At 37.7% G+C, this 16,285-nt stretch overlaps 1 protein-coding gene across 11 annotated transcripts in view; it reads left to right on the top strand.

Annotated features, from left to right (window-relative positions):
• NCAM1 (neural cell adhesion molecule 1) overlaps positions 1–16,285 on the top strand; it is a 198,916-nt gene that overhangs the window by 149,518 nt on the left and 33,113 nt on the right. For 7 of the 11 annotated variants that reach the window (XM_072155864.1, XM_072155870.1, XM_072155865.1 and 4 more), the window contains exons 9-14: positions 1,691–1,720; positions 12,219–12,369; positions 13,664–13,848; positions 13,975–14,071; positions 14,277–14,447; positions 15,296–15,427. In XM_072155864.1, the coding sequence (XP_072011965.1) occupies positions 1,691–1,720; positions 12,219–12,369; positions 13,664–13,848; positions 13,975–14,071; positions 14,277–14,447; positions 15,296–15,427 (766 nt within the window). The remainder of the gene's footprint in view (positions 1–1,690; positions 1,721–12,218; positions 12,370–13,663; positions 13,849–13,974; positions 14,072–14,276; positions 14,448–15,295; positions 15,428–16,285) is intronic. The other 4 variants (XM_072155867.1, XM_072155866.1, XM_072155874.1 and 1 more) reach the window with 1 other exon arrangement.

The raw sequence follows: 16,285 nt of genomic DNA, 5'->3' as shown, positions 1-16,285 counted from the left end.
AGACAAAAAAATCTGAAATGTGAGTTTTTTTTAAATTTTAGAAAGTCCTAACTAGGAGCACATTTAAAGGCCTTTAAAGCAATTTTTATTATTTGCCATTCTAAGAACTAAACTAAACTAAGAACAGAAATGTTATCCCTTACACCAAATCCAAGGATTATTTGAAGCCTTTGCTGCTTGAAGGCTTAAAGGAAATATACCATCAAAATCCATCTTGGTAAACCAGGGGCACTTACTTGTAATCGTCTTCTAACTTGTGGTGATCTTCTTATATTTGTTAGCCACGGCCTCCTTCCTTCTAAAATCAATTTTTAAGATTATGCTAATGAGTCAGAAGAACTCTGCGAAGCATTAGCAGGGCCCCTTTACGTGCTGCGGTTACACAGCACTCTCCACTCCCACTGTGTGATGAAACCAACTGTATGATGCTGCCTAGGATTACCACACAATGAAGCTACAGCTTGGAGAGGCTTTTTTAACACCCCCAGAGCCCTTCTTACTTAGCACAATTTTTGAAAGTAAGATTTCACAAAGAAAGAGGCCAGGGAAACAAATATAAGAAGATTACCACAGTCCTGGTGCCTGGATCCATGAGTAGATGCCCCAGGTTTTTTTTTATTGATTTTGATGGTAGATTTCCTTAAAGCACATTAGTCCTGAATACAATGTTAAAATTAGGTTGATATACCAAACCAACAATAATGAATCTCTAAATTAACTTAATACATATCTCCCTGTTATATGATTTTGCATCACAACATTTTCCTGACCTTCAACCTGTTTTAGACTTAAAACTCTTAAGTTAGTCGTATGCAACAGATGCATGTCAATTGAATGAACCAGGGTCCCCATAATTCCTACTAATGATTGACTATTTCAATTTTATGGAACCCTATGCTTTTATTTGTAGTAAAAAAGTAAGGGGTGGGGTTTAAGGAATAAATCTCAATCAAATAGTCTGGCCAACAGACTGTAACCAAAGTCTAACCTTCTGTTCTGGAGGACTGTGGGTACCAGTTGACTTAAATTCTTACATTTAATGCATAATTTGTGGAAGCGATATGTCACAATTTCATGGGAGTTACATCAGATTATAATACACTCCAGTAAAAACCAGGAAATGTGAAAAAAAATGGATAAGCGTTGAAATATTTCCCAAATAAAGCCACATAGATTGAGGTCATGCTTTCTTGACTTTACCATAACAGGTTACCTGGAACAGTAGGCAGCTCGCTATTTTCCAAGGAAAGATCTGTTTTTGGATAATCGACCTACTTTAGTATAGTCAAGACTACAGTTACCCCTTTAATTCTCTAAAGTACTGCTGCTTTAATTGTACAATAATAAAATGGTGTGTTCTTCATTCATGTGAGATTTACTAATTGTTGTGTTGAGAAAATGTGTCTTACCTTTAAACCAGTTGTCGGCATCCTGGGGCCTTCCTGCAGCTGCTTAACATCATATCCCAGCATGCCCGATTCTTTACTATTTTGTGTTACATGCTGGAATTGTGTCCGGCTGTCTGCCTGGAGGGCGCCAGGTTGCAGAAGACTCACCCAAGCTATTCACGTAACTGCATGCACTGCACGGACAGCTGACTTTAGTTTACTTCAGCAAATTCAATAACCAGAAAAAAAAAATGTTTTATTGCTTTCTGTGTTTGTTGTGTTTTTATATCTGTTCTCTCCAGGCTTCATGGACTCGGCCCCAGAAACAAGAGGTATAAAACCAAATAGCTGTGAAATGCTGTACTCAGAGAACGAGATACCTAACCCTTAGTTGTTCTCCAGAACCACAATGCCTAACGTAACCATGTCTAGGATAGTTGTAGATGACCCGTAGAGATTATGATATACATTAACACTCAAACAAGCTCGGTTGGTTTTACAACTTTAAGTGTTTCTTATAAAATTGTTCAGAATCTATATTATGTCAATTGCACCCATAAGCAGGGATCATTTTGAGTTTTTGTCTATTGTTATGTAAAATTGAGTTCCCAATGAATTCACTAGATTCCTACTACATAGGGACCATGGTTCCTCAGGATTACATTAGTTATTAGTGAATTGGTAGCCTTATTTTTAGACCACACATGGGTTGACCTCATATTATTGTTGACACACTGATTTGGTTAAGAATTTTTATTTTAGGTGTTTATCAGGAGCAATGTAAGCAGAGAATTTTTTTTTAAATTGGAAAAAATCTTGTTGATTGTTTATCTGATCTTTTCCTCGTTTTTTGTATATTAGAGGTGGTTTTGGACAACCCTATAGAGGATAAGGAGTGATAGTATATACAATGATATACCCAACTATATGACTATATGGCCCGTGCACAGAGAACTATTATAAGAGTATGGTAGAGGAGCTCTCTACTATAATGGGAGCCTCCGATCCCCATCCCACTAGGTGTGGCCACCAGATTTTGCTTCCAGATAAAGGATAAATGTAATGAAGTTTGGCTGTTTTTAGGATTCTCATAGACTAAGTTGTGGATGTGTATAGTAAGTTCCTCATTATTTCTCCATCTGGATGTGGTTGGACCCACCTCTACTAGATATTGATAGCATCCCATTAATGTAATCGACTTCAAAGATTGTATATATTCACTAATATAATCTGGTTGCTGTAAGTTTAGTTCTAAATTCCATCTTGGATCCAACTATTAAACAACAATAAAACAGTATGTTGGAGATAAAAGAAGCTCAATACTGCTTATGGAGACCTACTGCTGGATTTGAAGTATGTTAGAAGTCAAGATGCTTCATCCTTAGTTCTTCTGGGAGATATGTTGCTACCAGTAGAGTTATTCTCCTTGTCACAAGTAAAATAAATATCTATAATCATCCAAGCTGAGCATGTATGTCTGTAAGAATAAAATGTAAGTTGAATGCACTTTTGGCAGTCATAAAATGGACCCCTAAAGGGTTTTTTTTTAGTATCATACACTTTTTGGTAACTTTGTTCAAAATTAAGGCATATTTGTGCTACCATTGTCATGTCATTGTAAGCAGGTCCAGTACTCATGAGGTAGCATTTTATGATATGGATAGAAATTTGGAGCACAAAAAGTAACCCAATGAACATTAGCAATCAGACCAAAGTGTAATAAAGTAGTTGTGCTATAAAACATGCTGTAATGAAATTGTCTTGTAATGCGAGTCAGTTCTTATCTCAGTCTTCCAGCCCTCTGACGATTGCACAAATTAGTACCAGATTTATAGAGGTGCTGCATTATGGGAAACATGTCTTTTCCTGTTGATATATTCTGTATAACATTGATCCTCTTGCTGATTACTTCTATCAATATAATGCTGTAAATCTCTACTAACTGTACACAGTTTACGTCTGGTTCACAGATGTCTTGCAGTTGTAAGGGCCGAACCAGGTCATTGTTTGTATTTTTAATGTAAGTTTTATACCTTCCTACACTATTCAATCAGAATAAAAGTCATCTCAGCATGTGAGCTAGACTTCATAAATAACCATTTATGGGATATCCACCCTATTTATGGTCATTTAAAAAAAAATATATCATACGACATGCATCAAAGTCCTTTTTGACTGAGCTTCCCTAAGGTCACCCTGAGCCAAGAGCAGTTATACAATACCAATATTACTCTATATTATTTCATGGTTATGTTCCTCTATGCAAAAGCCTCTTATTTAGTTAAGCATGATAAAAGTAATGATGGCTAGGGGCAGAGGGAGGACAGATAGGGGAGTAAGCCCTAAACTGAGCCCTCAAAAACTGTCACCTGCTTACTTGCATCCTAAGGTGATACAGGACAACCATGAAGATGGTTCCTAAGCCACAGTGCAGACACAACTATAACTGAACAGAGCAGACTACAAAATGATAAGGTTATGTTGCAATTGACTCCAAATCAACCAACAAGTTAAGTGTGTGTTCACACAGGAAACTGACAAGTGAAACACAAAGACAATATTAGCACCACCTAAGTCACAGTCTATGGACAGAGGAAGACTTTGGTTTGGATGTTACACATGACCTAAAAGCCATCTGAGAAATCAAAGCAGACTAACCATCCTCAAGAACCTTCACATTTTATAATGTATTTCAAGTTACCACCAAACAATGAAAGAACTGGGCAGGCTCTGCTGAAAAATCATTGGGCGGAATTAATAATTGTCAATTTTTTGTCTATGTTTGGTGTCGTTTTGGTGCAGTTGTGAAACAAATGCTGTTTTGCGACTTTTCACTGCACCAAATGAACAGATGACAGTGCAAAGTCACTTTGTCTTTGCGCCAAATTCATTATTTGCATAGACTAGTTTTCACAATACGAGTGATAAATATCCCCTTATGTCTGTCTTTGGAGTTCTGCTGCACTCACATTCATTACAGTGGCTTTGGCCCTTGATAAATCTGCTTAAGCTCCATGGGTTGTTTGCGACTGTCGCATGAAAATTTGCCAAAAGTCGCAATATAGAAAAGGGTGTGGACTGCTTTAATTTTCGTCAAAATTTGCACCTAAATGGACATTTGCGCCAAATGAGAAAATAATGAAGTCAGTTATATAGTGAAAACCAGTCCATGAAAATAATGAATTTGGCGCAAACTTAAAGTGACTTTGCACTGTCTTATGTTCAATTAGCGCAATGGAAAGTCGCAAAACACCATTTGTTCCACAACTGCACCAAAACAACGCCAAACATAGACCAAAAAGACAATGATGAATTCCCCCGAATGAGTTTCTTCTCTATAGCACTCCTGGTCAGTGGACACTCTTCAAATAAATTATAGGTCTAGGTCTTCAGTCTGGTCAATGATGTAGCTGTTCATTGTCTTGTTGATGGGTCACTATGTGGCAATATGGCATCCTGCCAGGGGAATAAATCATTACGTAGCTTGGGGATGAACTTGTCATTACCCCCACAGCCATAAAAGGCACAATAATCCTGTAAGTGCTGCCATTGGGGCACTTTCAGACATGTATTTGTTGAGCATTGTTGTCCTCGAGCAATGAAACTAGTTGTAAATTGACTATATGGATTAAAGGCGAGTTGCTGAAAAAGCATCTTTCACTGTTATTCCTTACTGCACTAATATCTGTAAGGAGGTCTTGCAAAAGCAATAAGTATCACTATATAAACCATGTATTTGATGAAGGGTTAAAAAAATGACAGACCTCACAACATCCTAGAGAAAGATAAAAGCCCTAAGAAACCTGCCTGTTCACATTCACACCCGGTAGATGATAACAACCTTTTAATAAATATTGAGCCTTTTAAAATAGATTGACTTCATAAAACGGTGGCCCAGTTATCCCACAGCACACACATAAAAACCTCCCTCGATGTTGTCGGGTTTATGATTTTTTAAATAGGTTTGTTCAGCTTACATAATTCATAGCACTCAGCAGGACATTTATGAGACTTTTTGAATTATTGAAACGTCCATTATTCTCTGAGGGTTTTCTTCTTGTTTCTTTTAGAATCATAGAACTGTATAGGTATATATTAGTTATAATATCTGTTTTACAGATACAAAAAATCTGAGCTATTGAACACAACCAATTAATAAATAGGATTCGGTGCATATTATAAGTCTACACCTGAAGCCAGTGTACCGTAAATGATTAGCGTGTACATAACCGCCATAATGTTACCCTATGAAACACCACATTGTTTAAGTACATTTTTAGATGAGCTATTTCATAGATGAGAATCCATCTGTACTCTATGGGAAGCAATGGAGTATGGATGGTATCCATAGCTTTAGATCCATGAAAAATAGATTAATAGTTTTGATCAATTTTATGAGGAAGTTAGTTCAAATATTTCTATTTTAGGTGTCATGCTCAAAAATGTTGGTTTTGATGGTGTACATGGTGGTCCCATGTATTTTAGTGGACTGGAAAGTAAGACCTCTCCTTGTGGAGACCTAATGCCAGCTTGCAAGCATGTACAGATTTACAGCCATTGATTTCACTCTAGGGGATTCTGGGAAAAATGGCAATATAATTTCCCGGACGGGATAAGGGAAACATTTCCTCATGCTACCTTGCAAGGCAGTGCCCTTAACATCAGGCATTTCTTTTTGGAATGCTAATGATATGATGTAGGCTAAAAGAGAGACCAGTATATCTATTTCAAAAGTTGTGATAAAGTCTGGCATTATTAAGAACGACATTCTAGAAAATTGGTGCAGCTTGGCAGAAGTTATTGAGAGATGATTGGAAGGTTTGATTAAAGAAGAGTCATTGACAAACCAGTTAGGTGACAGAATAAGATAATTGGATAATTTGTGGGGTTAGGATGAGAGGCTACTTAGGCCTGGTTGTTATTCTATTTTTTCTTGGAACTTCATTTTCAAAGGACTTGCACTTTTAGCTAACAACTACTGAAATGAATCAAATCCCATGGAGCTGCCAAATTTGCATTTTGGACAATTACATCAAATCTAGCACTGAAAAGGGAATAAAACATTGGTCCTTTTTGTGCATAATGTTATTGAGTTTCCATTTCTTAATGTTTCTTCGGATTTAAAACTGGGAAAAGATTACTAGAACATTGGGGCAGATTTACTTACCCAGTCCTGTGGCGATCCAGTGGCGCGTTCTCCATCGAGGATTCGGGTCTTCCAGCGATTCACTAAAGTAGTGCGCCCGATGTCCACCAGGTGTCGCTGCTGTGCTGAAGTTCGCCGGAGTTCACCTTCCTATCGTGGGTGCAGGTAAGCATGTGTCAAGCGACACATTTTTTTAAAAAAATTCAGCGGTTTTTCCAAATCCGTCGGGCCCCCCCCCCCATTTCCGTCGCATGTATGCCGGCGCCGATGCGCCACAATCCGATCGCATGCTATTGGACTTTAGTTCACAATCTGTAACTGCCACCATTAATAATACTGGTGTCATTCTATGTAGAATTCATCACCTTGTACTTCTGTACACCCTATAGCTATACGATTGTTTTTTATGCTTAGATGGAATTTTACAGTACGTTTTAGCTTTACAATATCTATAATGTATGAATTTTGCTTTAGATGTTTGTTTCCTAGATTTTAGCTTTCTTCATGTTGTATACTTTGTTGATGGATGTGTTACCATAGGAATATGGTAAACTACTTAAAGGGAACCTTTCACCACATTTTTCACAAATACAGTGATAGTGTCCTAGTAACTATCTGACACTTCTTTTAGCTAAAAATTGCTTCCCTGACATCCCCATAAAATCAGAGTTATAAACTTGGGGGCGTGACATAATGTCATGTGATCATGGTGACATCATCACAGGTTCTTTAGTCTTCCAACATTAGCAAACTGTACCACATGCACATATCTGACCAAATGAAATCACAGAAGCCTGCATAGACGTCTACTCCTCCCCGTGCCTCCATGCAGGCTGCTGTGATTTCATAATGTTCTGTGATTTCATGAGATGTAATGGGCTGCTGGATTCAGCCCAAGGATGCCTTGCTTACCTTGACTCAGTTGAATATATGGGAATCTAAGGGGAACAATTTTTAGCTTAAGAAGAGTGTCAGTTATTTAATAGGGCTCTATAGGAACCTGCAACTAGCTGTATGCGTGAAAAATGTGTTGACAGGTTCCCTTTAAACTCTGTTGTAAAAGGAATTTATTGATAGTGGAAAAATGGTACATTACAGATAGAATAACTCCATTATTTTACGTGAACCTGTCACCTCGAAAAGGAAGCCCTGTCTTTGGGAATGTTATAGAGCATGATGAGTTGAGTAGGTGTACATATCATTTTGTGGAAAAATATTCAGCATAACCTGTTATTTCTCGTTTTTCCTTGTTCATATTCTGCTGACGAGTCCAGTGGGAAATCCATTACTGCACTCCTAGGCTTCAGTTGAGCTCTATCAGTAAAATATACATTATGCTGAACATTTCTTATAAAATTCTATATAAATCTGCTCAGCGTCCCTGCTCTCAAATGCTTTAAGGGGATGCTTAGAACACCTGCATATACAGTACTTGTGAATTTTATTTATGTTGGCATTTCATAAATTTAATTAATAGTATGTAATTTCTAGCATATGCTTTGTTACTATCAAATGTTAAATATTTTTAGTCATTAACCAAACTTGCACCAACCCAGCTTGTTTCATCTAATTATAAATTGTAACCTATTACCACATACTAGTATCTAATTGCTGCAAATCTAGCACCCCCCCCTCACATCCATTGTTTAGTACTAGGCTTAAACTCCCTATGTCATGTAATGGCCTGGGTAGATTCCCTTTTGGAGACTCTTTGTCAGTATATCTAGTAAATTACTACCTTTTACATAATATAATTCTACTAGCTGAATTGCTTCCTTGGGTATGTTTTGGGCACTAGTGTAGAGTAGCAATGGGGAAGTCAGTGTTGGAGGGGAGCTCCTGTGTCCACTCATGTAGTCATAGGGCTTTATAGCGTAAGAAAAGTCGTTTTGGGACTGTCGGGAAAGAAGATCAGCATTTTGGATTCCTATGTGCTAATAATGATTTGGTGCCATAGGTAAATCTTACCATTGAATTATTGGTAAAGGGAGCAATTCGGGTAGTAGAAGTATATTAGGAAATCGCTGATAATCCAATTCTTAAGACAAAGTCTCAAAATAAGATCCACAAAAAGTTAGCAGAACCACAGATAAGTACTTCAGTTTCTACCACCAGCTGTAGGGCACAGTGACAACTCTTCTTTGTCTTCCATTTTCTAAAATATTTTCAGAGGAATCTGGAATCTTATTTTTTTCTTCCTTCTACTGGCAATGCTAATGTTTCGGGATGACAAAAATGAAATTTCTATGTCATCAGTTTCCATTCCTGTAGACGGATTTGTACACTATTTAGAATCACAATAATAATAATTGAGTATGATGTGAAAAAGATTGGGATTCTATAAAAAACCATTAGGGATTGTCTCAGCAGCTGGATAATTTTCATAAAATAACTATTTCTTGACAATCCAGATGGATGTGCAGGTAAGTACATTTACATAATGCACAGATACGAATTATGTTCACACATTCGACACTTAGACATTCGACACTTAGACCAGAACTTAATATCTGACAAGTATCTTCCTAGTTAGAAATCCATTAACATGTAAACTGTCCAGTAGAGGCAATATTACGTGTTTACTGCCAAGCCATGGTAGTAGTGTTTTTTCTATAGTTGTAGATATATAAAAAAAAATAACTAAATCTCGATTTGCACACTTATTTAAACCTAACTCGAGTATCCCGTAAATCTAAGGCTATAGTTTTCCGGTAGTAAAAAGTATTCCATAGCCTAGTACAGTGGTGGCAAACCTTTTAGATGCTAAGTGCCCAAACTATAACCAAAACCCACATATTTTTCACAAAGTACAAATGTAACAATTTAAGCAGTAACTTATTACTCCCTGCTCTTTCACGGGTTTAAATTGTGTAGGCACCTGAGGACACCAATACAGTAGAAAGAAGGAGAAGAAGTTTGGTTATCATTGTAGCTTCCTTCTGGGGTCCAGGGCTGCCTGGGACTGCAAGAGACCATGAGTCCTGTTTGGTGAACCCTGCCCTGGGGTGATGGCAAGGGTGCCCATTTAGAGGGCTCTGAGTGCCACCTCTGGCACCCGTGCCATAGGTTCGCCACCACTGGCCTAGGAGATCATCCATGTTTGTGAAAGTTATGGAGATTGAAGAACAAAAGTTTTCTAAAGATCCTTGATACATATCTTTGGTGTGAGCCAGATCTTGGGGTGTTCATTAAGTCTGGTTTAAGGCATTGTCACTATATTTATGGAATAAGCTAATTTTATCAAAATTTCTGGTAATCGTGGCAAAAACACAGAGTATTAATCCGAATTTACTGACTCAATCCAGTCCCTAGTAAGATACATTTGCAAGTACTTATGGACCTATTACAGATCAAGCTTTTGGGTTTCTTCTATGTTCTTAACTACGCCTGGTTTCTAGTAGAACAATTTACAGTTTTCTATGTTTTATCTAACATAAAGCTACATACACAACAACACAATAAGTTGGTTTTGATAATGTCAAAGAATCCAAATAAAGAGTATTGAGCAAGAAATTTAAACCATTTAGTACCGCCATTAACTTGGCGGTACTGATGTGTATGGAAGTACAACAGAAAAGACAGTAAAATAAAACCTGTACTGTAAAAAATAATACCTGTGATATCCATTCCACTTTGAAGGTACAATATGTCTGTCCGGCCCTATAGCCATTAAGTCAATGATGTAGCTATAGGGCACTATAGCGTAAATTGAAATTGGTTTCTACTTTCATGGTCATCTGAGAATAGATTGTTAGAACACAATTTTTCACACCATTCAGAACTATGAGTATTAGTTAGTGCCCTTCACCTTTTATGATCCTTCAGTAATGCAGTGGAGTCACCTAACTAGGCCCATAGCATGGTTAAATAATGTGGCACTGCTGGTATCATGACTTCCATTTATAATACATCCCATGAGTCTTTGAACTGTTTTCGAAACAGTAGCCAATGTACTCGGTGTTAAATTCATGATTGATCCATTGCTTTTCGTCATGATTTCCTTGGATTTCTCTGTTAAGAATTTGTTGATGGCAAGAAAAGACCTAGTACAAGAAGCACCCTAAGCTTCCTGAACTTCACCCTCCCATACCTACAGCATGTAGACAGTGGATTTATTGCTGCAGAAATGCACCCAGTTATTGAGGTTATAAATCTGGGACTTGTACATTCAGTGACATTGTTTTCCAAGATCTGCTTTGCTTTTATTATAAGCTCAGTAGACACTTAAAAGAAGCAGAACATATGACTGTCAATTACTCCCCAATTCAGGAGCACATAAAAATGTAATTTGCAATTGCTTTCCATTTCAGAATGGTTTCAGTACATTAGTTTAAGGTATAATTAGATTAAATTGTTAAATTGTTTACAGTCATTTGCCTGTTGACGGCACCTTTATAGCATCAGGATGTTGTAATTAGAATTGGTTAGAGGCAAAGCAGGTTGACCAGTCAGAAGCACAAAATATCATTCCACATCTTAATTAGAGAAGATTACTGCCTTATGTGCCCTGTCTCCATGTGGCCTTCAAATATTACAGCCTGTAGTAATACTCTATAAATAAACCTTGGTACCAGGGTAAAGTATCGGTCCTTTCAAAGTTGGTCTCAGTTCATTTTATGAAAATGCATATTTACTGGAAAGTGGCCATCAAATTTGTTTACTTAAGTATTTCCAGACTAGGGGTAGAGGACCCAACTTGTGGCATGATAATTTAAAGACCACTTTTACGCTTGAAAAGTTGACCTTACCTTTTGTGTAATGTCCAGAGCCCCCCCCCCCAACTATATTCTTCATCAGTTAAGTTATATTATGCTGACAAAACAGCGTAAAAGGACAGTTTCATGAAGATTTCTTAGCAAACAGAGAACTATAAAATGATAAGCTGCTGTTTCATATGCTTTAGTAGAGTCATCAAAAACTTTGTAGTATAGAAAATCTACATAGGACTAAGGCTCCATGTACACGTCCGCATGAACAGACATGTGTCTGTCGTGAGCCACAAGCCAGCTGTAGAAGGAGGGCTGTTCACCACTCCCCTCTCAATAGAGAGCTAAGCGGCCATGCCACAAATCCATGGAGGAATAGGACCTGCCCTACCTTTTTGAAGTGTGGCTGCCCATGCACAATGAATGTCTATGGTGGCCGTGAGCTATCTTACGTTTTTGCAGCTAGCTTACGGACACAATTTGTGGACAAGTGCACAGAGCCTCAGCCTAAGGCCTTATACACATAACCATTTTTAGGGGTTGTGAGCTAGTCACAAAATGGCAGATAATTAACCTGGGGACTGCCTGTAAAGTGACATTGGGTAAAATATTTGTGAGATACACAGTACAGGCAGTATATGGACATAGGGAGAATTGTAGTCTCTGAACAATTACAACAGTGTAGAGCTTCAGGTTTCAGTCCTAAAACTTCTGAAATTATCTTCACTAAACCTAGACAATCATTATACCATAATAATAGACCATAAATGATGAAGCCCATGAACATACTCTGTTATATAGTAATTCATATCAATTAAGTATTCCTTCTATGATTTAGTATATTTCCTGAATGCTAGGTTAGATACCACCTAACATAGTACAAATTACAGTTGTTGATAAAGTCTTTCAGTAGATCTTGGGCAATACAATATGTGAAAATTCTGTGGTGTACTGATATAGATTTTCTCCTTTTTGTAGACTTTGGATGGACGTATCGAGGTTCAGGGGCACATCAGGATGTCTTCTCTTACCCTAAAGGACATCCAATACACAGACGCTGGAGAATATGTCTGCGTTGCCAGCAACACTATCGGCCAGGACACAAAAGCAATGTTCTTCGAAGTTCAATGTAAGACCTCTTGATGTTTGCTGCCTTTTCAATTTATGAAACTCCAGAATATTAAGAGTTGCAATAGATCTAGATTAAAAAGTCACCACCATTCCTCTCTTTGGGTTGTGTCTGGTATTTTATCGTATCCCTTTTAAAGACTGCGTGTACCAGAAACATTCTTCTGGTGCGGATCTTAGACCGGATGACGAGGAGTGAGTTTGTTTCGCCCAACTCGTCACCTTTGTCTGCCAGATTTACTGGTCGTAATGTAAAACAGATAGACATGCTGGGTTCAGTTCAGCTTTTCCACATTCCAAATCTTTCAGAACAAACATGCTTGTGTGCAACCAGTCTTATGCAATTTTTCCCCCCAGTCACAGTGTGAATATGAATGCAAAATATGGCCGGTTCTCCTGCTGATGAAATCATGGAAGTAAAACCTAAAGTCATTACAGCGCAGATACGCCCACCCATACCAGTCCAAATTTGCTTAAGGAATCCAGTTTTGTATTAACCAGCACCGTACAGAGAAAGGGCTTCTGATTCTGATTAGACTTTGTAGAGGGATGATGGAAATTTTGCTGAGCGTGAATATGCATTGAAAACAATAGGTCTAATTTTTTATGTACACTCATGCTGTGTGTGCACTCTGTACTTTCTGCTCTACTGAACATTCCTTTTGCTTCACGCAGCTGCTAAAAAATTAGTTTGTAGCTAAATGAAATATAGGAAGAATAAGAGAAGAATGCAAGTGTTATATCGCATTTTTAATGGCAGAATTCAATGGGAGCAATGTGTCACATCCGTGATGTCTTCTAGCCATGTCTTGAGGCATGCTGCCCATTTATATTACCAAACCAATCAAATGATAAAACCATGTGGATGCCCAGATATTACTTGTTTTATGCCAAGAATTTCATGTATGTCCTGTTTGGTCACTGTACTATTCAGAGCACTGCTTTGCTTCAGTTACTTTTGTTTGATTTGCACAACAAATTGGAAACATTGCATGATTTTTAAATATAGTGTTTTGCTCAGACAATCCTTTAAAGAGGCACTCAAAACTGCACCACCAACCTGACTACATCACAGTGGTGGTGGCTATAGAAAACTATCATAACTCCATTGAAATTATTATAGTGGAACATATTAAAAGTTTGTGGATGTGGTGAAAGGTCACATTTAAACTTAGAAATATCCACCTACTAGCCTTTCATGAAGTCCGGGAGCTTGGTAAAAATGGCTATTTCTGTAAATCGCTTAATTATTTGTTTGGGATTTTTATTTGTAATACTGTACTTACCTTTTTTAGATGCCCCCAAGATAAAAGGCCCAGTGGTTATTTATACCTGGGAGGGGAATCCAGTTAACATTACCTGTGAAGTCCTCGCTTATCCTACTGCAAAGGTGTCCTGGCTGAGGGATGGACAACTTCTTCCCAGCTCTAACTCCTCCAACATCAAGATCTACAGTAGCCCATTTGCCAGCAGCCTTGAGGTATGGACTATGACATAATCCATAGCTGGATCAAAATGTGTGTTTATGATATTATATGAAAAGTATATGAAATATTTTCATGGGGGATGTTGTTTTAATATATTTTACTATGACCGTCATCAACAGATCAACCCCGACTCTGAAAGCGATTTTGGAAACTACAATTGCACTGCAGTCAACAGCGTTGGACAGGAATCTTCTGAGTTCATTCTTGTACAAGCAGGTATGTACCCATCAGCAATCAATCGCTCCTCAAGTAGACTGGTAACCAACAATGGAGGAACCACTTAAATTGTGATGCCATGGAAAAGATGAAGTCAAGTTTAGAGCTTCCTTTAATGTCCTTGAAGCTCTCCAGTAATAACCTGAAAAGTTATAGAAAAGTCCTCTTCTCTTCTTAGTAACCTCTTGTTGTTTTATTTTGGCAGAAACTCCCTCATCACCTAACATCATCAGGGTGGAGTCTTACTCAAGCACTGCTATGGTTGAATTTGAAGAACCAGATTCTACTGGTGGTGTACCAATCCTAAAATACAAGGCTGAATGGAGAAATACACAAGCAGAGACGTGGCAAACCTCTAACTTCAGTGCCCGTGATGGTAATTTACAATACCTTCTTATTTGTATTGTCAAAAATGATTGTTACATTTTGCCTACAAAATAGACTGGTACATTATAAACTTTATACTTTAACAGTCACTTACCTTTCCACAAAGTTTTAAGATCTCTCATGAGAGAAAGGGTCAACTTTCTCCATTTGCTAGCAAGATGAACAGAACCTTAATGGGATGTCAGATAATATTAGATGTTCTATGGAGAGCAGAGACAGAGTAGTGAGTCACAGCTGCTGGGTCTGCACCTAGTAGCAAAATAAATGGTGCTACAAAATTATGACCACAAACTGTGTTTGTACTTGTGTACACAATGGGCTACTGTTTTTTGTAAATGTTTTTCCACATTTAAGTCGTATTCAGCTTTTTGTTGTGAACATTTTAAGAGTCAATTGATCATGTACAAATACCAAAATTTAAAATCGACATTACGGAAAGGATGGTGGATCACTTGACTTGAGTCCACAATGAAGAAAGTAACTATATCCAAAAATATTTGTAAATTCCAGGGCTCATTGATCATCGACACAACAATTACCTCTTTCGGCTTGGGTTCATTCCAGGCAATGACCAGGCACCAGACACAACTCTAAGCGGTGAATGACAGGGTTGATCTACAAGAGATACATCTAAGTTCTTAATGAAAAATTGCCTGGTGTGTGATTACTGGGATTCCAATTAAGTTACACGAACAAGGGCACTATGCCATATGTAGCCATCAATATCAAATTTAGATAACCCCTTACATCTCATTTTTGCTATAATGATGCCCTTGAATAAAAGAGATAGTTGTCACTTTTTATTGTTCAAACCCTTCTTTTGTTGTCTGTTTGCAGAAAGTTCAGAGAGCACAATCACAATTGGAGGTCTTAGGCCTGAAACATCCTATGTTGTAAGACTATCTGCTATCAATGGAAAGGGGATCGGAGAGGCATCCTTACCTTTTGAGTTTGTGACCCAGCCAGTCCGTAAGTAAATTCTGAGGTTTTTTTTTTAAAGTAATATTCTACAATATGTAGTATTCCCATGGTCCATGTATAGATGTTGTCAATACTATGTACTGTGTTGCGATGGACTGCCACCAATCACGACAACAAGGGTCTCATACTCACCAATTGATGGAATTGCAAGTCAGACATGCAAGCTGGCAATCTATTCTATGGGAGTGCCAAAGTATTGCTGAGCACAGAGCTTGGTATCTCTGCCATTCTCATCTGCTAAGTTATCCGCTATATTCACAAATTTCCGGTACTCCCATAGACAGTAAGGAGTGGCATTCGCTGGCCCCGCTGGCCCCGCTCTTCTCTGTACTGCACCTCGCTTCAATAAAGAAAGTTTGCCACGTTGGTGAGTGCCACCTTGTTTCTTCCTTGAATTAGAATTTAAGGAGTGGCATTCATTATTGTGACTGGGACACTTTTCTTTTGATCTCGACAGCACAACCAATTAAATACTAATGGTTAAAATAAAAGAAATTTATAATAACATACAATATATATATCATTTATTCAGTCCATATATTGGAATAGAAACGGTTTAGTTGAGGTGAAATTTCTATTATGCTTCATTATTGACATTATTGACTATTTGCATCTTGCGTCAAATTATGGTAGAATTGGTATCTTTCACATTTGGGTTTTGGATTTATTCTAGAACCTTTTAATGTTGTGGTTCATGAAATAAATTAGTTGATAGTGCACAAAAAAGCATTCTATAACTTGAAGAGTCAGAGTCTTTTACACACTTTTTCAGGAAAAAGGTTTTATATAGTTTGGTTAATTTTTTAGGAACCTTTTCATTGCCTTTCTAGTGATTATTGGTCACCA

Source organism: Engystomops pustulosus, chromosome 6 (genome assembly GCF_040894005.1).
Source record: "Engystomops pustulosus chromosome 6, aEngPut4.maternal, whole genome shotgun sequence".
In the NCBI taxonomy this organism is placed as follows: Eukaryota; Metazoa; Chordata; class Amphibia; order Anura; family Leptodactylidae; genus Engystomops; species Engystomops pustulosus.
This window is presented reverse-complemented; position numbering and strand designations above follow the sequence as displayed.